A 19,888-nucleotide genomic window follows, 5' to 3' on the forward strand; every position below is an offset into this window, starting at 1 on the left:
AAAAAAAAGTTTTTGTTTAAAATCAAGCTACAAGATATATGTATAGAGTTATTAGCTATGATCTAGATCTAATGTAATCAAATTTTCATGGTCACATAAAAACCATGAATACAAAAGATTTACTTTTTTTTTCCACTCCAAAAAAATACATATGTTTTTGATAAGTTACAAGTGTGTAACTTTGAAGGGAGGAAGCATGTGGGAGAGCTGAAGTGGATGAAGATGAGACACGTGCAGAGGAAAATTGTGAGGTTGGAGATCTGTAACACACAATTGTAACATAATGAGAACCAATTGAGTAGCCTATTAAATAGATGATAGAAGTAAGATAATCTATATGCGGTGACCACATAAGATTGAAAAATTAGTTCTCTCTCCTCTTCAATTTTATCGTCTACTGTACAATAAATTTAGACTATTTTGCCCTTAACTTCAACATTCATATTTCTCTCTTTTGTCTGGTATCTATGCAAGAAGAAAGAGAGAGTAGATGAGAAAGAAGAAAAGAAATGGTTTGGAGGAAGAAGATCCGGATTGGACAGTATATACAAATGTTGGATGGAGAATCAAAGCTTGAGATTATTTTAATCCTTTCTTGTAGAGAACTGTTATGAGAGTGGATCTTATAAGCATCCCTAGTTTTCTGGGAATTGAAATTGAATTGATGATCGTAGATAAGAATTAGATGAAATTGGCAATTAGGGGGATGAGAACGAGGTAGTGGTCACTACTATTCCGGTGGATCCTTTGATGGAGACGAGAAGTAGTTTGATTTCACCGGAATTATGACACTGCTAGTGGTTACTATTACTACGGTGGATCCTTTGATGGAGACGAGAAGTAAGACGGCGGTTAAAGGAGAAGAGAAGAAGGAAGCAACGTCGCCTGCTCTTAGACTCACGGCAGTGGAATTGTCACAGATGGGGGAGAAGATGGAGCATCTCGGAGACGGTAAAGAGAGTTGTGACGAGAAAATTGAAAAAAACCCAGTAGATTATTTCAAGTTTTCTTTCTCTTATTTGATTTCTGATGTCGATAAAATACTTCTTAACATGTTAATCAAATAGTTATCCACATAAATATTATAATATATGTAACTAGTTATTTGTATATGATATAACAAATGAGTTGCCACGATAAATATAAATTTATTACATAAATTATAAACTTATCGCGATACAATATGGTTTAACATGATATATTTATAAACTTATCGATATATATTATGTTATCATGCTAACCTAATAGATAATCAGTTAACTCATAATATGTTCTTACTTATGTATTTGATTCGTTAGAATCAGATAAAATACGTCGATAACAATTTTATTATATTGCTAAATAATTTGTTATATACGGAGGGGTATTTTTGTCCAATTTATATAAATTGATGAGAGAGAATTAATTATATAAAAACTATAGGTGTATTCTTAATTTATAAGTCTTCTGTGTATTTATATTAATATAGCCCTAGAAGTAATTGTAGAGACTAAGCAATTTATTGATCAGTGTGTTGTAACCAATGTTATGAGTTTCCTAGATGTTAATTAGTAGATATTTAGGATAAATCTCCCTTGTTAGGTTTAAAACCTAACTCATGGGTTTCAAATTTTCCGAATTTTTTTTTTACAGTCTCGAAAACAAGTTTATGTAAACGATGTATGGTATTAGTATTAGTTCATTGGTATTTGCTATATTAAATAGAATGTAAACAAACTTAGTTAGAATTTGTTACTTTGGTTGAATTCCTCTGCCATCCATAATCACTCAAATGTATTGTATCGATTACTAAATGAAATAATTGTGAACTTTATATTCTTTACTTTTAGTAATATAACAAAAAAAATAGTATGCCTTTGCATAGCAGGATTATAATGCTATGACTTTGTGAACATTTAGCAGTATACATAATCATCATAATTTTCTATATGTAATTATAAAAAATTGTGATGATCAACAGTGATTAATGGTGATTGATAGAAACAATAATACCTTAAAATCCAGTAAAACCATTTCAGTGGTTTCAACTGAAGTAGATAAGTATTGCTTCCATACTTAACGATTGTCACTTTAAAGTTGCCTCAACGATGCCATTAGTTAATACAAGAAGAATAATTCGTTCTCTGATGATTAGGAGAGAAATATTCAACTTTCTTATATAGAGAACGAACTGCATAAGGATAAGTTCTTAAGATTTGCTAATTATCTCTCAAAACGATTTGGAAAAATATTTTGCAATATATTTACAAGCTACGATTAATGCTCAATAAGTTGAGATTTAGCTTTTTTATTTACTTTGCGAAAAAAAGGTTTTAATTTACTTTTTTATTAAAAAAAAAATATAACCCGACATAATCTTAAACAATATTAATTTCTGTTCCGATACAATATTTTAACAAAAATTCTCAATGAAATATATTTACAAGCTACGATTATTGCTCAATAAGTTGAGATTTAGCTTTTTATATACTTTGCGAAAAAACGATTTTTATTTACTTTTTTTATTTAAAAAAAATATTATAACCCGACATAATCTGAAACAATATTAATTTCTGTTCCGATACAATATTTTAACAAAAATTCTCGAATAGGATTGTATGTATCTAACAAAACTAGAAGTTCAACTTTTGCCAAACTTTTTTTTTTCTGATAAACAATTTTATCAAACTTTTTTGTTCCTTTTTTTTGATAAACAATTTGTGCCAAACTTATCAAATAAATATATTAAGGATGTTGTAAGTTACAACTTGTAACTAGATAAACGTTTCAGTTGGGTTTCGTTAAGCAAATTGCAGAAAAGGTGACCTAAGTCCATGTCGCTCGTGAATCTTTTACAAGCCTAGAATTTCGTTATCTTCTTTTAACAACTTTTGATTTTTATTTGCAATTTTTTGAAGTTATTTAATGACTTAGAAACGTGTTCTTGCAAAACTCTTTTATTTTATTTCATACATAGTGTGAACTGAACATAGAGACTCAGATCTTAATTTTTGTATAGTAAGCTGTCAATCACCCATCGCTTGCCTCTTACGTCAACTTACAAACAATTTAAGATTTTATAAAAAAGGACCATATAATTTTATTTGGCAATATACCTCAATCAGAATAGGTAAAACGGTGGAAAATTTTATAGTCGAGTTTCGATGAATTTACATGTCATTTTCTTAATAATTTAAAGGTTATGTGCTTAGGCACATACATCTTCTAATGTCAGGTACCAGAGCATGTTTTATGATCTCTCCCAAATGCTAAATGTCATTTTTTCATACGACATATTGTTTATTTATGTATATAGTACATAGTGAATTATTCTTGTAAATTACGACAAATCTTATAGTATTTGGTCATAGTATTTTGACAGTCTTATTAATAATTCATTAATATGACCAAGTTATAATATACATTACAAGAAAACAATTTTATGACAATCGTATTAGTTAGAAATGGTATATTTTGATGAATTTCCGAGAAAATCAAATTCATCGGAATTTACTGGTCAGAGACCAATTTTGTCAAAAATTATTGACGAAAAAATCGTCGGAAATTAATGCATTTTTAATATATTTTTTCTCAAGACCATACGAAATCACGAATCCAAGGTTTTGACATGAGTCCGGTACTGACTAGAAATTTATAACTCATTTCATATATTGGCTGGTGACCAGTCCATGATGTATAATAAAGGTCTTGACATAGCAGAATGAATATGGCATTTATATACATGATCACTGTGATCAGATCACATATCTTATCCCTTTCAAATCTCAATGAGAAAAGTCATGCTAATGAAAGAAGAAAAAAAAGGGTTGAAAACTCTTTCGTATTGTGGCTTTCAGAAAAAGTAGAACGCCTTAAACTCGCTGTAAAGTGAACTTGTTGGGCATGATTCTCACTCCTACTCTAGTCATCAATGCAACTATGAACATATCACGTATGCATGTAATCTTATATATATAAAAGATAAAATATGAACTTCAAAGTATATGCATTATTGAAAAACAACGAGAAGATACGCAGTCCTTGCAAGGCCAATCGAACGAGGGAACAATGGTATGTATATTTGTTGAATTATACATAGTAAACAAACGTAGATTAGGGTATCTTCTTGCCTAGTTCTATAGTCTAATTTACTCTCATTACACCACAATGCGTGTTATCAGGGGCGGACCCAGCCAAAATATTTATCCGGTGCAAAAAATGTTGTAAAGAGGAATTGAACCCTCCACCTCATATTTAAGGGGTGCAGTCTTTACCACTAGACCACTTTAGATCAATAAATGCTATATATAATCAAAACATTTTATATTTTAACCGGTGCAACTGCACCCCTCTTCCCTAACGTGGGTCCGCCCCTGCGTGTTATTGAATTGCACGGATAACCTTGTTCTTAAGTTTTATAGAACTCTATGTACTATATGATGCATCATTTGGTGAATCCTAAATATCCTACCTCCTCGCAAGGTAGGATAAGGGACAATTATGCTAGTCAAAGTTTATGAACAACATGATATTAATTTTGATAGAACTATACGTTAGTATTCTATCAATTGATTATGTAATTGGTGATATAGCCAACTAAAATAGTTAAGTAGTATTTTAGTTTCATAACTTCATCTTCATATGAACAGAATGAAAGGATTCTTCGAAAGGCCTTCTCTGATGTTTCTTTGGAGAGAAAACGAAATATAAGCGAAAAAGACGAGCAAGAACAAGACCGAGAGCTAGAAGTGAAGCAAGTGAAATGTGATTGTTGTGGTATAGAAGAAGAATGTACTATGCAATACATAGACAAAGTTAAAGACTTGTATTCAGGCAATTGGGTTTGTGGTCTTTGTGCCGTAGTGGTCACTGAGAGATTTCGGAAAGATCCCCCTACAGCCACTGGGATACAAGAAGCCTTTGACTGGCACAAAGGAATTTGTGATGCCTTCAATTCTACTACAAGAGTGAACCCTAAACTCGATTTCGCACGGTCAATGAGAGAGATCGCTAAACGAAGCAGTCAGAATAGGATGTCCGACTTTTCGTTAGGTTCCAAAATTGCTCGAACAATCAGTTGTGACCCAAGGCTCGAGACTTGAGCAATGATAAAGACCCTGAGAAAAAAAAAATTATGTAGACCCAAGCTCTAGTTATTCTTAAATATTTATTAATTAAGAAAGAAAAAGTAAATAAATTTATTATTAATTAGCAAATGATCAATTGAAAAATCTACTTTCAATTTTAAAAATTATTTTATTTTAATTTAATTATCTATTTCGAATAGTCAGTAAAAAATTACTGACCAATTACCAACCACTAATATAGCCATTTGCAAGTGTTTGTAGCCATTTTCTTAATTTCCGACTCCAGTATTTCATTTGGCAAATTAACTATAAAACGAAAATGTCAATATTTTAGTGGACCATTCAAGGCCGACATGGATACCAGTACTGTTAAAAAGCACAGACTTTAGATAGCAAAGTAATTAAAATGAAGACAAAAGAAGCAACACAATTAAGTCGATACTCTTTCTCTCTAATCAATGTCATAAAATTAGATTTAGTCTATTACTCACTAATTTAATTTGATAAAGTAATTAGTAGTGACTACTTTGGACCACTTGTTAACAACACAATGAGACCTACAATCAATGTGTAAAAAAAGAAAGGAAAAAATATGGCTGGCTACACGAAGTATCCGCGAAGACATGACCACACATACAAAGTTTAATAATGGATCATAAACTACATGAATTATATGTATCGCATGCCCACATATACGACCTATATGTAGTCATGTCGCCAACATCACGAACATTTTTTTCCGGTACACTTTATCAAAACTAACTAATTATAAAAATCAATGCATTGAATATATAAAAAAAATATTTTTATATTTAATATTGTATATAATTTTTAATTATATAATATTATAAATGATTCAATAACATAATTTTCTAAATATTAAAAAACTAAAAAAAAATTTTTTTTTAATATTTATGTTGGTCAACGCCGGTCAACGCCGGCCAAACTGGTTAATACCAGATTCCGGCGAAAATGTATCGGAAAAAAATGTTTGTAATGTTGGCAACATGACTACATATAGTTCGTATATGTGGGCATACGATACATATAGTTTGTGTAGTTAGAGATACATTTTTAAACTTTGCATGTGTGGCCATTTCTTCGCGGATACTTCGTGTAGCCAGCCATCTTTTTTTCAAAAAGAAAGAGACATCTTCTCCAGAGGAAACGGGTCGGCTCTACGTCACTCGTCCCTCATCAACCATCACAGGCTCATAGCAAGAATCTTTTTCGTGTCTTGTTTTTATTGGTGTTTGAACTTAGAACGGTTAAGTTCAAAAATACCATCTTTTGCAAATGGTTCTTAGGGTTTAAAAACGTAAAACCAAAATAAATCCAACAGTATATTCGATTAGAAATAAAATACCTAACTACTTATACCAAAATAAATCCAACAGTATTTTAGCTTCTCTCCAGTCATATGCTGCCTCTAGAGCTTTTAACGCTACAAAAAGTATTGTGGTTGTCTTGCATCGTATTTCTCATTTACTTTTTTATTATCATTGTTTAATAATTATGGCCGGATTTTGCAATAATTTCCTTTACAATCAAACAACATAGCGTTATAATTTCTAGAAACAAAATAAATAGTATAAAATATTTTTCTCAAACAAATTTATTTGATTTTTGAATTAAATCTCTATACTATTAAAAGAGAAGTACAAATGAAAATGGGTCGGGTTAAAATCAGAAAATTGACCCGAAATTCTGAAATCGGATCTTTGAAATTTTTTTGGAATATAAATTCGAATTAATAATGAAAAATCGAAATAAAATCAAATATTTATGGAAATCAAATAAAATCTGATTGTACTTATGGTAACTAATAATAAAAGCATATTCCAAACAATATTATACATTAATTACGTATAATAAATTTGTTCATATATTTTTGGGACTAATTCCATAACAATCAACGTTTTTGTCATTAATTTCGCTCATTTTAGCCAATTATCATTAATTGAAAGATATTTTACTTGCTTCTAAAGATTTCTAGAAAATTTATCATAAATAACCCATCTGTTTTATAAATTAAATTGATATTTTTATTTTGGTCGTGTAAATTAAATAGATATTTTTATTTTGGTCGTGTAAATTAAATATATATGAAATCCATGTAACTAATTTTAATTTAATTAGATTAAATCGAAATTATGATATTTTCATACCTATAACTTACCAAAGAAGTTTAATTTTCAATTTATAAAGATTTCTTGAATATGATTTTAGAATTATTCAACAAGATGATAAGTATTTATTAAATTTTGTGAATCATGAAAAATAACAATTAATTTTTAATCATTATACTTCATCTTTCAATCTCTCATCTAACAAATAAGATACATATTCTATTATTACTATGTCCAAACTTCATTTTGTTGTATGACTAAATAATATTCTCTTTAGAACTGTCAAACCGAGTTGATTCGTCCCGTTAAGTCCATTTTGCGATAGACAAAAAATATTTTGACTTGTAGTTAGTCGGTCCGCACGACTCGCGGGTAGCATATATGAAATACAAACCCGTCCCGCGAATGTATGCGGATTTGCGAGATTGTCCATGGATTTTGTTTAAATAATTTTAAAGTAACCAAAATTTAAAATACTACTAAAATAAATAAATAAATCAAAATACTATTAAAAGTTTGTTTAAATTACCACATGTTGAATAAATTATAATTTTATCAATAAATACTAATATGCGGGCTGATCCGCCAACCCGCGGATGAAAACCGATTAAACCTATGACCTACTGCAAATTAATCCATGTGGTCCGCTTATTTGCGGGTTTAATATATTTTCCCAAATATGCCCTATAGTGAGATGATGTGGGATGGACCCGCGGTTTTTGACCTATTTTGACTGCTCTAATTCCCATGAATCGTCTAATTTTAGAATTTTAAAACACAAAATTCTATTTTGTAAATCATAATTATTACGATGGGTATATTTATAAACAATTTTACATTTTCTCTACAATTCGTTATTATGAATATTTATAAGTATACTACACGATTCGTTCTACTAAAAAACACACACAATATTAAACGCAACATATGTAAACCAATATTCTCCCGCGGTAGACCGCGGGTCCGATCCTAGTTGTTTATTATTCTTTTTTTTTGTCGACTAAATTTATTATTAATTGTAAATTATGAGAACTGTTACATAGACGATTCTACAACTGACAATTCCTTCCGACCCTTACTAGATTCACGACAGACTACACTTCCTTCTTCGTAATCTTGATGAATACCTTCAATGATCCACGACCTGGCAACACTTCCTTCTCTGCGTAGAATCCTGGCGAACGGCTATAATTGTACATCGCTGGAGATCTCTTGCACACTTGCCTCCATTAATCTGCAAATTTGATAATAAATCGCAATATCTGGGACTCGAACCCCAAACTTTTTGGTGTAGAAGCATTAATCAACCCTTGGTCAACCAATGGGCCAATGGGGCTTCCACAGTTGTTTATTATTCTAATAGTCTAAACGTTTTTTTTTTAAATAGTCTAAACGTTGTTATGTATGTAATATGTATGCATGAGACCTAATTGTTTTGTAAAAGTAGGTGGCCTAACTAAATGGAGTAAAATTAGCCGAAATTACAACATTTTTTTTTTCTTTAAAATTTCGGTCTGAGGCAACTTCACTTTGCTGAACTAAACAATTGAGTTCAATTTCTTGACATATCTCTTAATCTCATTATACTGTTTACATAAAACATATAATATATATATATATATATATATATATATATATTTGTTCTTATTATGAAGATACAATACAACTTTGATTTTATCATAAAGGCTACAATAGTTAGTATGAATATTTAGATCACTGCTAAATAACTCTCTAATTCTCAATGTGTTTTCAGTATTTTATCGATCCTATTGAGACAATGTGTCTTGAATTCGAATATGTTTCTAATAAAACAAACAAAAACTATTAAAAAATTAAGGTGTCCATCGATAGTTCCATTTGGCATCGATTGATAGCCCCTTCAAAAGCAACACGAGGCAAAAGTAGTGTTGAAGAAATTGGTTGATAGCCTTATAAGTGTCGATCGAAAAGACCTATGATACGAAACAAGGCCAAAACCTAGTGTCGACGAAATCGTTCGACACCCTCTTGAGACGAACCAGGCCCAAGACCTTATGACAGCCTACTCGAACAATACCTTCCTTGGTGTGATGGTGTCAATCGTCAATCTTCCCGTGAAAGTTTATTTTTCCGAATTTCAGTATTTTCGCCCCAGAACCTTAATTAAATGAATTAAAAAAAATGAATATAGATTTTTTTTGAGTGAGAGGTAAAGACCAAAAGTTGACCCCATGTGCCTATTTATACTTTTTTTCTGCCACATGTTTGGATTTAGATTTATTGAAACTTAGGGAAACAAATATCTGATTCTACTCGATTGGAGAAAATTCTAACGATATTTGACATGCTTTTACACACTTTCCTAATGATATTTGATATGCTTTCTCTAATCTTTTTGGTTTATTTAGCCTGTTTTTCTAACTTTCAATCTTCTTTTAGTTTTTCGTTTTCTTAGGCTCTAATTAGTGGTGGATGTAGAAAATAAACATTTTTTTTAGTTTTTTTTGCACTTACAATTCTTAGGGTGTGACGGGTAAAAGGTTAAAAAAAAACTAAGGAAAAAAGCTAGAAGAAAAGAAAACCAAAGTTTGAGAGAATTTTTTTTACCATGTATTAATGGGAAATTTGCAAGTTGTTACGCCACTTTTTTGAAGAACTAGGATGAAAGAAATATCTATATTTTACTTAGATTATTTTAAGTAGAAAATAGAATAATTATAGTTATTCTCTTTATATTTCTTATATAAGGTATATACTACCGGTCACACCCTTGTTTTTTTGTTGTAGAAGAATTTGTTTTTCTAGTATTTGATAAATATAAGAGAAAAAGTTACACCAACTTTGCCACTTATATGTTAACTAGTGAGTTTTTAATTCTAAGGAGGATTGTTTAGTTTGGTTTTCTTAATTGAGATGTTTTGATGATTAACTTGAAAACAGTTTTTCATATTAGATAACCAAATACACATTTTTATTTTAGTATACTTATGTGTGGTTGATAAAATAAAATAAAGTTTAATTGAAAATTTGTTTATAGATACTCTATCTTAGCCTTCTCAACTAATAAATAAGTTGGTAAAATTATGTAAATTCACAGACACGTATAATTGTGTAACTAATCAAGAATTTTCGTTTTTCTTGTTGAAGAATTAAATTAATTTCTCTGAATTTTTTCTTTCTTTGGAGAAAATAATCTGTCAAGGTTTTCATTAATATCTTTTTGATTCTTTCCAGGGCTGCTTCTTATATGTTCCCGCTTATGTAACGACGTGTTTATAGTGTTGTCTATATATTTGATAAGGGATATATGTACCTTTATTTGGATATTCTTAGTTTAGATCAGTCTATTTAGGGAGGGAAAATGAAGTTGGAAATATTTCATTAACTTAAGGAATAAAACAAAAAGAAGAGAACAAGCGTGGGGTGGGAGAAAGTGGGCGTGTGGGGAAATTACAAAACCCTAGAAAATGGAATTAAGCAAAGCATGCCCTTCCACGACAATGACCACTCTCTGTATATTCCTTCCATTCAATTTATTCTTTTTGTTTATGGGCCCATTTTCCCTTTTCGATTAGTTCTCGATGTGCGTTTTGGTGGTATAAGTCCATTGCAAATCTATACAAGTTCGATATGATAACCACATAGATGTAACGCAAAACATTTTTTTCTTAACTTTGGGAGTGTAACTCATAATTCTTTGGAGCCAAGAATAAGAGATATTCAATAGATCTCTTAGGAAGAAAGTAAGAAAGTATCTAAAGATTAAAAAAAAAAAAACAGGAGAGAAAAGGAGAAACATATATATCTCGTTTGAGAGACTTAAAAATTTATATGAGAAACCCTTCCTCCATATGTCTTTTTCTTACTAGTCAATTTTTTAAACATTAAAATATTCAATATTTTAATTTTAAGAAACTCAAAAGAGTTTCTCATCAATGAGAGTGATTTTAGTATATCATTAGACATTAGACCATTAAATAGTTAAATATGTTCAAAAACATTATGTATATATATTCTTCCTAGTGTGTTCACCTCTACCCACTACCGCTTCTGCGATTCAAGCCGCTTTGGATTTTGTGCCATCAGAGACCGTTTTCTTACTTCCCAGGATCTTCCTCTTCCTCGGGTTCTCTTCTTGCTTTCTACTTTGGTTGCATCTCTTTTTTTTTTTTTTTTTTTTTTTATATTCGTCCAATAAATTTTATAACCATGACTAATTTTTTTATTTTATGATGAAAAATATATACATAAAAATATTATATAGAAGATCTCAATTTAACTAGGCATGATTAAATACAAATGCTTTTCAACGTTCACATAAGATGTTTTAGTCACAAGAAAAAGTGTTTTCATTTTCTTCAGTCAAAAGAACATTTCGATAGTAAGCCGACAAAAATCTCAGAAGCTTTTTGACGACATCAATCCCATCCTCATCTGTCCGTGTTCAAACGTCCGATTCCAAAAAAAGTGGTGGAGAAAAATAAAGTAACAGTGATATTTCTATGATTACTCGCATTAGTTCTTAGGATAACAATCATAATCTGATTATCTTCCCCTAAAAATTAATTTATGATGTTAGTGTTTTTAGCATGCTATTTTTTAGATATATGACTCTCTTATACAATTTCATTAGCATTTTCAACGTAATATCAGCTAGTAGTTTCTAATATGGATTCACAATGAACTGATTTGGTCCATCCGGCAACATAGACGGTCTCATCCCCTGTTTTTTAGATGCGGCGGACTTTGTTGTTTGTGGGAATCGAACATAAATGTAAGCTAATATACATACATACATTATATATATATATACATACATACATACAATATAGTTGTCTATTTCTGTATATGATAAAATAGAATTTTCATAGCAAACCACTTTAGTTTCTAATATAAAATATGATATGTCATATATTATTTTAGATCGAAAATTTTTTATTGTTGAAATATTTTTTCTTATTTTGGTAACCTATAAGTTTATTTTTTTTAATATGTGTATTATATATAATCCTGATAAAATTTAAAACTAAGAAAATATTGACACCAACGAAATTGAAAAAAAAAACAAAAAAAAATTACGTTGGAGAATACAAATACAATTAACCTAAAACAAACCAATAAAGTTTTCTCTAACACTAAGTTGAATACAATCAACCCCAAACAAATTAATAAGCCAAAAAGTTTTTTTTAGTGAATAATATCTATATTAAAAAAATCAGCCATAATTTAAGGTGCCAAAGTGCTCGACACCTTTTGTGTTTCTTTCTATTTTAAAATTTATACTTTGGTAATATTCCCCTTTTTGTAGCCCATCCTAGCACTTTTTATCCCTTTTCCATCTAGTACAAAGAATAATGCACATTGCCTTTCTTATCAAACTCTCTAAGATTTTATACATACGAAGGAAAAATTAAAAGATTTTGAAGAAAAAAAAAGAGAAGACAAAGAAGACTATTATAATCTTTCTAATCGAAGGTCATCATTGATCCCCCTTTAATATATATAATTTTTTTCCTGTTTTACAGCTAAGGTTCAAAGCAAATCACAATCCTTAAGAGCAACACACTCAACACAAAGATCATATATACATACATATCCAATAACCTCATGTAATAATAGAGCAAAGCCAAAGAAACAAAAGCAAACATGTCTACTTCTCATCATCATCATCACCCTCCATATCTCATTACAACATTATTCTTCTTGTTTCTTAACTTCTCTTGCCTTCATGCAAATGAACTCGAGCTTCTCTTATCATTCAAATCCTCAATTCAAGACCCTCTAAAACACCTCTCTTCTTGGTCTTATTCTTCAACTAATGATGTGTGTCTTTGGACAGGCGTCGTTTGCAACAACTTCTCTCGTGTTGTCTCTCTCGATCTCTCCGGCAAGAACATCTCAGGCCAAATCCTCACATCCGCTACTTTCCGGCTACCTTTTCTACGAACTATCAACCTCTCAAACAACAACTTGTCCGGTCCAATCCCTCAAGATATCTTTACCACTTCGTCTCCTTCTCTTCGTTACCTCAACTTAAGCAACAACAACTTCTCTGGCTCGATCTCTCGAGGCTTTCTTCCAAACCTCTACACGTTAGATCTTTCCAACAACATGTTCACCGGTGAAATCTACAACGACATCGGATTTTTCTCTAACCTTAGAGTCCTCGATCTCGGCGGAAACGTCTTGACCGGCCATGTACCGGCCTATCTTGGTAACCTCTCAAAATTAGAGTTCTTAACATTGGCTTCAAACCAGTTCACCGGAGGTGTACCAGCGGAGTTAGGGAAGATGAAAAACTTGAAATGGATATACTTGGGATACAACAATCTCTCCGGAGAAATCCCTTACCAAATCGGTGGCTTATCTTCTCTCAACCACCTTGATCTTGTCTACAACAATCTCTCTGGACCAATACCTCCTTCACTAGGAGACTTAAAGAATCTTGAGTACATGTTTCTCTACCAAAACAAGCTCTCCGGTCAGATCCCACCGTCCATCTTCTCCCTCCAAAACCTCATATCTCTCGACTTTAGCGATAACTCGCTCTCGGGAGAGATCCCTGAGCTCTTGGCTCAGATGCAGACCTTGGAGATTCTCCACCTCTTCTCCAATAACTTAACCGGAACAATTCCAGTAGGAGTAACTTCTTTGCCACGTCTTCAAGTTCTTCAGCTTTGGTCCAACAGATTTTCTGGTGGAATTCCCGCGAATCTTGGGAAACATAACAACCTCACTGTTCTTGATCTTTCTACCAACAATCTCACCGGAAAACTCCCTGACACTCTTTGTGACTCTGGCCATCTCACTAAGCTCATCCTCTTCTCTAACTCTCTAGACGGCCAAATCCCACCGAGTTTGGGCGCGTGCTCGAGCTTAGAACGTGTGAGGCTTCAGAAAAATGCCTTCTCAGGCGATTTACCTCGAGGTTTCACCAAGTTGCAACTCGTTAACTTTTTGGACTTATCAAACAACAACCTCCAAGGTAACATCAACACATGGGACATGCCACAACTTGAGATGTTAGACCTCAGCCGGAACAACTTCTCCGGTGAATTACCTGATCTTTCGAGAAGCAAAAGACTCAAGAAGCTCGATTTATCAAGGAACAGAATCTCTGAAATGGTTCCGCTACGGCTCATGGCCTTTCCGGAACTTATGGACATGGATTTAAGTGAGAACGAGATCACTGGAGTGATCCCAAGTGAGTTGTCTTCTTGCAAGAATCTAGTGAATCTTGATTTGAGCCACAACAATCTCACCGGGGAGATCCCTTTGAGTTTCTCAGAATTCCCAGTTCTCAGCGATCTTGATTTGTCGTGCAACCGATTATCTGGCGAGATTCCGAAGAATCTAGGAAATATTGAGTCTCTTGTTCAAGTCAACATCTCTCATAATCTTCTTCACGGAAGCTTACCTCCAACCGGAGCTTTCCTTGCCATAAACGCAACAGCAGTTGCGGGTAATATCGATCTTTGCAGCTCAAATTCCGCTAGCGGTTTACGTCCTTGCAAGGTTGTAAGAAAGAGAAGTACAAAGAGTTGGTGGTTTATCATCACTTCAACCGTTGTAGCTTTCTTGGCTGTCCTTGTCTCTGGTTTCTTTATCGCTCTCGTCTTTCAAAAAACGCGTAACGTTTTGGAGGTCAAGAAAGTGGAACAAGAAGATGGTACAAAGTGGGAAACTCAATTCTTCGATTCAAGATTCATGAAATCTTTTACGGTGAACGCGATTCTATCGTCTCTTAATGAACAAAACGTTCTTGTGGATAAAACCGGCATCAAGTTCGTTGTTAAGGAGGTCAAGAAGTATGATTCTCTTCCCGAGATGATATCCGACATGAGGAAACTTTCTGAGCACAAAAACATTCTTAAGATAGTTGCGACGTGCCGGTCGGAAAAAGAGGCCTACTTGATACACGAGGACGTCGAAGGGAAACGGCTTAGCCAGATTTTGAATGGTTTGAGTTGGGAGAGACGGAGGAAGATTATGAAGGGAATCGTAGAAGCTCTTCGGTTTTTACATTGCCGGTGTTCTCCAGCGGTTGTTGCCGGTAATTTATCTCCGGAGAATATTGTCATCGACGTCAAGGATCAACCAAGGCTATGTCTCGGTCTTCCGGGCTTACTTTGCATGGACTCTGCTTACATGGCCCCAGGTATAACTACATCTCTTTGTCACAAAAAAAAAAAACCAAATTCAATTATTCAAGTTTTAGAATAACGGCTTTCCATATATTGAAACCCATGTTAAAAACAAATTGTTAATCCTAGAATTCGCATTCGTTTTTTTCGTTCTTTTATTCCGGTCACGTTTTGGAAAATAGACTCTGAATAGAACCAAAAAATTAATACAGTAAACGTTTTGAACTGTCGACTTATTTTACGTTGATTTATTAATACAGTAGATTTTTTGAACTAACGACTTATATTTTATTTTAATCGATTTAATTTTTTTCTTCTCTATCGACTTATATTATAACAGTCGACTTATATTTGGTTAATTGATTTTTTACATTGTCGACTTTTCAAAAATGCTGATTTTTTTTTAAAATGGTATACTTATTTTTGGTTATAATTTTAAAATAATAATTTAATTTAAAACAATTGAATTTAAGTTATATAATTATATTTGCAATTAGTATGAAAGAAATATACTGTATTTAATATATACTTTTTGAAAATTTTGACTAAATTAATAAAAATGCAAAAACATATTTTTGAATTTTATATATTTTAAGTTTGTAAGTAATATTAAATAGACTCTAACTTAGTTTTCCTTTTTGTAACGAAGAAACGAGAGAGCGCAAGGAGATGACAAGTAAAAGTGACATCTATGGTTTTGGAATCCTCCTCCTTAATCTCCTCACCGGTAAAAACTCCTCCGGTGATGAGGACATAGCATCTGAAGTTAACGGAAGTTTGGTCAACTGGGCTAGATATTCATATTCGAATTGCCATATCGACACGTGGATCGACTCATCCATCGACATGTCAGTGCATAAGCGCGAGATTGTCCATGTTATGAACTTAGCTTTGAACTGTACGGCCATTGATCCTCAAGAGAGGCCTTGCACCAAGAACGTGTTACAAGCATTAGAGTCTACCTCATCCTCAAGTTCTTCTTGCACTACTTATTTTTCAAAGATACCATCGTTGGCCTGACAATTTTGGCTTCGTTTGACCCGTTATGTAATTTTACTAGGGTTCCTTTGTTCTTGTTTTTTTTTTTTGTTTTTAAATTTCATTTTCTTGCTCTTTTTATTAGGTTTAATAACCCAAATAGATTGTCTATCGAGATGGTTTTGTTTATATTATCTTGATTGTTTACTAATGAGTGTAAACGAGTATATATAATATATGATGTGAAGAATGGTTTAAACATCTTCTATGCATGTTTTTTTTTCGGGTGGACCGGGTTGACGGATTTATTCTAAAATGTGACTAGTCTAGCAAAGATTATGCAATGTAGCGTCTCTATTCATTTGATAAGTGACATGTAACGATGTAATGTATGTTAGACCATCTTTAACAATGAGATACTCTTTTTGTTTTTCAAATCAATAAATTATTAGTATTTTAATAAATATCAATTATATAATTATTTTTAATCACAAATATAAAATTGAACCAATAGATGATAAACAAATGTCCTAGTGGCTTTCTCATTTGAGAAACTCTTTCATTTCTCTTTCTTATTTTTCAAAAGAAAAAAAAAAAAAAAACTTTTCAATTTTTTATTTTTATTTTTATAATAAAAGGTTTCTTGAGAAAACCATGGAGATGCTACAAGTTCATTACATGGGACGGTACCGGTCCGATTCTGTCTTTGAGAAAGGGTAACCTGGTTTGTCTCGGGTCGGATCTAAGCCGTTTTTCTTTCCGCCTTTAAAATCGTTTATTCCATTATGGTAGACCAACCCGTTAAAGAATAAGTTACAATAGCACTACTGTCATCGTCATCTTTATGAATCAACTAAGAAATAATGATAAAATAATTACAAGAGATAATTAAATGGGAGGATAGAGTCGAGTCGAGTCGATAACTTTAATGAAATTGTACTTAAAACATGAAATTTCGACAATGTGTTCAAAAGATATTGAGGAACAAAACGAATAGCCAATAAGAAAAGGACTTAACACTTGCACCCACTTTGGTTTTTAAATTTGTCATCATTGTTCCTTGTTTTGTTTTCTTTATTTTCTACTTTCCACAATTTAGTTTATGTTTTGTATGTGCATGTTTGTCTATATATAAATTCTTTTTGCTTGCAATGATGGGAATGAGAAGATCGAAAACCTTTTCTTTTCTCTTTTGCATCAAAGGAGAGATTTTGTTCATATGATTTCTGCAAACTTTTAGAGGTAGCCATTTGTAATTATGTTTCTATATATTAGAAACTAATATTGACCAAGCCATAGACTTTTATTTATCAAACTAATCACTTCTATTCCACTCGCTTATTGATAGTTTATTTCAGACAAAAGTTTTTTTTGATAGACGAACGTTAATAAAAAAACAAAGATACCAATGGCTTCTTTGTGTCTTTTTCCATCAAAGTATACTTCTTCCATTGATTTATTTTCCTTTTTGGCCTTTTTCACAATGTTGTTTGTTTAGAAGACTTCGGTATTCCGCAAAAAATATCAAAAATGAGATAAAATTTAACATTTTACCTCAAAAAAGAAAAAAAAATCATGCAGAATAATTTCATGATTTTCTGACCATATATCATTGGCAAAAAGCATCGCTAAAGCATTGGAAACGTTTTCATGGGTTATGAAATTATTGAATTACCAAAGGATATATCATAATTTATATCAATGACATTTATATTGATAATTAACAATAATGGTTTACAAAATAAAATTACAATTAGCAAAATTTTCTATATTAAATACTAAATAAACTTTGTGTCGTTTGACTAGTCTATTGTATCATTTGAGCCCATAAATTGTAGTTTCCTTACACTCTTCTCAAGTCTAACCCAATAATTATCGGAAAAAATGTCAGTTTACCATTTTCGTTGGTTTACCCTTCTAGACGAGTTTGGTTTGCTACGTGTTTCCTTTTCTTCTTTCTCACTTTCCCTTATTTCTCGTTCTTGTAATTTAAAAGCGGACTGTTTAGCGCGCTCTTCTAGACTTTTATTTTCTGAAGCTACTTTTGTAAACATTTCTCCTCCTAGTTGGGCAACCAAGGAATTTTTTAATAAATGTGTGGTTGACAAAAAAAAAAAAAAAACATGAATTCTGGACCTAGTGATTTAAATCCCCAATTTTATGTGGACCTAATGACTTAAATCCTCAATTTTATGTTGACTTTCAATTTAATCACGAATTCTCGTTGACTAAGCCAATTAAGACATATTGTTAACTGGCTAAACAGAGACGTCCTCACATAGTTTTTGAAGAGGAAGATGAAAACTATGTTGGTGTAGAAAAAAAATTATGCGATGGCTTCGAAATACCAGTTATGCGATGACATCGTCTTATTGATCTGTTTAGCCAGTTAACGATGTGCCTCAATTGGCTTTGTCAACGAGAATTCATGATTAAAATGAAAATCAACATAAAATTAAGGATTTAAATCACCATGTCTGAAGTTCATACTTTAGACCAATGAAAATGGTAAACTAATGATTTAAATGATATTTTTCCCAATAATTATTACTCAGGAGGGTGTCCTATATATATATATATATATATTTGTTATAAAACCCTTTTAATATCAATGTTCAGCATTGGCTAGAGAAGAATTGCTTATCTAGATCTTTTAAGCATTTAAACAAATACTTTTAGTGTGTTAAACTATCTAGAATCTAGAAGTCTCTAACACACCAAAAATCTAAGTAGAATGAAATACTTTTGGTCGGTCCGTTACCTCCGGGAGGCTTTAAAGACTTGTTTACTGATCCTATAAATCAGCACATAATTTTTCTCTGTGTTTTATCCTCACTCACACAGTTCTGATAAGGAAAAAATAGCGTTTTGTCCTCGTTGCCATCATGTCGTTTAAGTGAATGAAAACAAATGTTTGACTAATTTTGTTTAAGTCAATGTAAGTTTACGCTCAAATTTAATAGTCTGGTAGTATTATTCTGCTAACGGAATGTTAACCCCGTGATCGTTCTGTTAACTGAATTCCAACGGCATGTCTGAAATGGTCAAGTCAATAAAACTTGATCATTTTATCAAAAGTTCAAACCAAACTTTACGATTTAAATGACATTTCGAAAGTTTATGCTTTTTTCGTCTCAAATTTGAAAGTTCGCGTATTTTTCGAGATTTTTTCCAATAAAATGTTCATGCTCTTTTAAACAAATTTTTTTTGAAAACAATATACATGTTTAAAACTTTAATGAAGACTAGATTTTAACCCGCGGTACACCGCGGGATGATTTATTTTTAAAATTTAGTATATATAAAATTTTGTAAATTGTATCTCCTTTTATAATTTACAATTATTATTAAGTAACGGTATACCACGAGTTCACGAGACAATTGTTGATAAACTCAGGGCCGGTCCTCGGGTTTTGGTGGCCTAAAGCATACTTAAATAATATATTTTTATATAAAAATTAATGTTAAAAATTTGTCATTTAAATACTAAAATATATATAAAAATTCAGTTTTGTTTGAAGAAATTAAGAATATTATAAGACTTAGTAGCCAAATTATAATAAATAAATAACAATCTTCTCCCACTTCACAA

The 19,888-nt window shown here is 31.7% G+C and overlaps 2 protein-coding genes across 2 annotated transcripts; both read left to right on the forward strand.

Annotated features, from left to right (window-relative positions):
• The first annotated feature begins 785 nt into the window (after window positions 1–785).
• Window positions 786–5,081, forward strand: LOC9314953. Its single transcript, XM_021027920.1, has 2 exons — window positions 786–1,003; window positions 4,601–5,081. Exons 1-2 carry the CDS (start codon window positions 786–788, stop codon window positions 5,079–5,081), a joined length of 699 nt encoding a protein of 232 aa, XP_020883579.1.
• Window positions 5,082–12,666: 7,585 nt separating this feature from the next.
• LOC9314954 (probably inactive leucine-rich repeat receptor-like protein kinase At2g25790) lies at window positions 12,667–16,507 on the forward strand. Its single transcript, XM_002878841.2, has 2 exons — window positions 12,667–15,332; window positions 15,968–16,507. The coding sequence occupies exons 1-2, from the start codon at window positions 12,821–12,823 to the stop codon at window positions 16,336–16,338; spliced, it is 2,883 nt and encodes a 960-aa protein (XP_002878887.1). The 5' UTR covers window positions 12,667–12,820; the 3' UTR covers window positions 16,339–16,507.
• The last annotated feature ends 3,381 nt before the right edge of the window (window positions 16,508–19,888 follow it).

This window comes from Arabidopsis lyrata (genome assembly GCF_000004255.2).
Source record: "Arabidopsis lyrata subsp. lyrata unplaced genomic scaffold ARALYscaffold_4, whole genome shotgun sequence".
In the NCBI taxonomy this organism is placed as follows: domain Eukaryota; kingdom Viridiplantae; phylum Streptophyta; class Magnoliopsida; order Brassicales; family Brassicaceae; genus Arabidopsis; species Arabidopsis lyrata.

Coding starts and splice junctions, on each gene's coding strand:
- LOC9314953 (XM_021027920.1), top strand. CDS start 786: ATGACACTGCTAGTGGTTACTATTACTACGGTGGATCCTTTGATGGAG. Junction 1,004..4,600: donor AACCCAGTAGATTATTTCAA/GTTTTCTTTCTC, acceptor GTAGTATTTTAG/TTTCATAACTTCATCTTCAT.
- LOC9314954 (XM_002878841.2), top strand. CDS start 12,821: ATGTCTACTTCTCATCATCATCATCACCCTCCATATCTCATTACAACA. Junction 15,333..15,967: donor CTCTGCTTACATGGCCCCAG/GTATAACTACAT, acceptor TTTGTAACGAAG/AAACGAGAGAGCGCAAGGAG.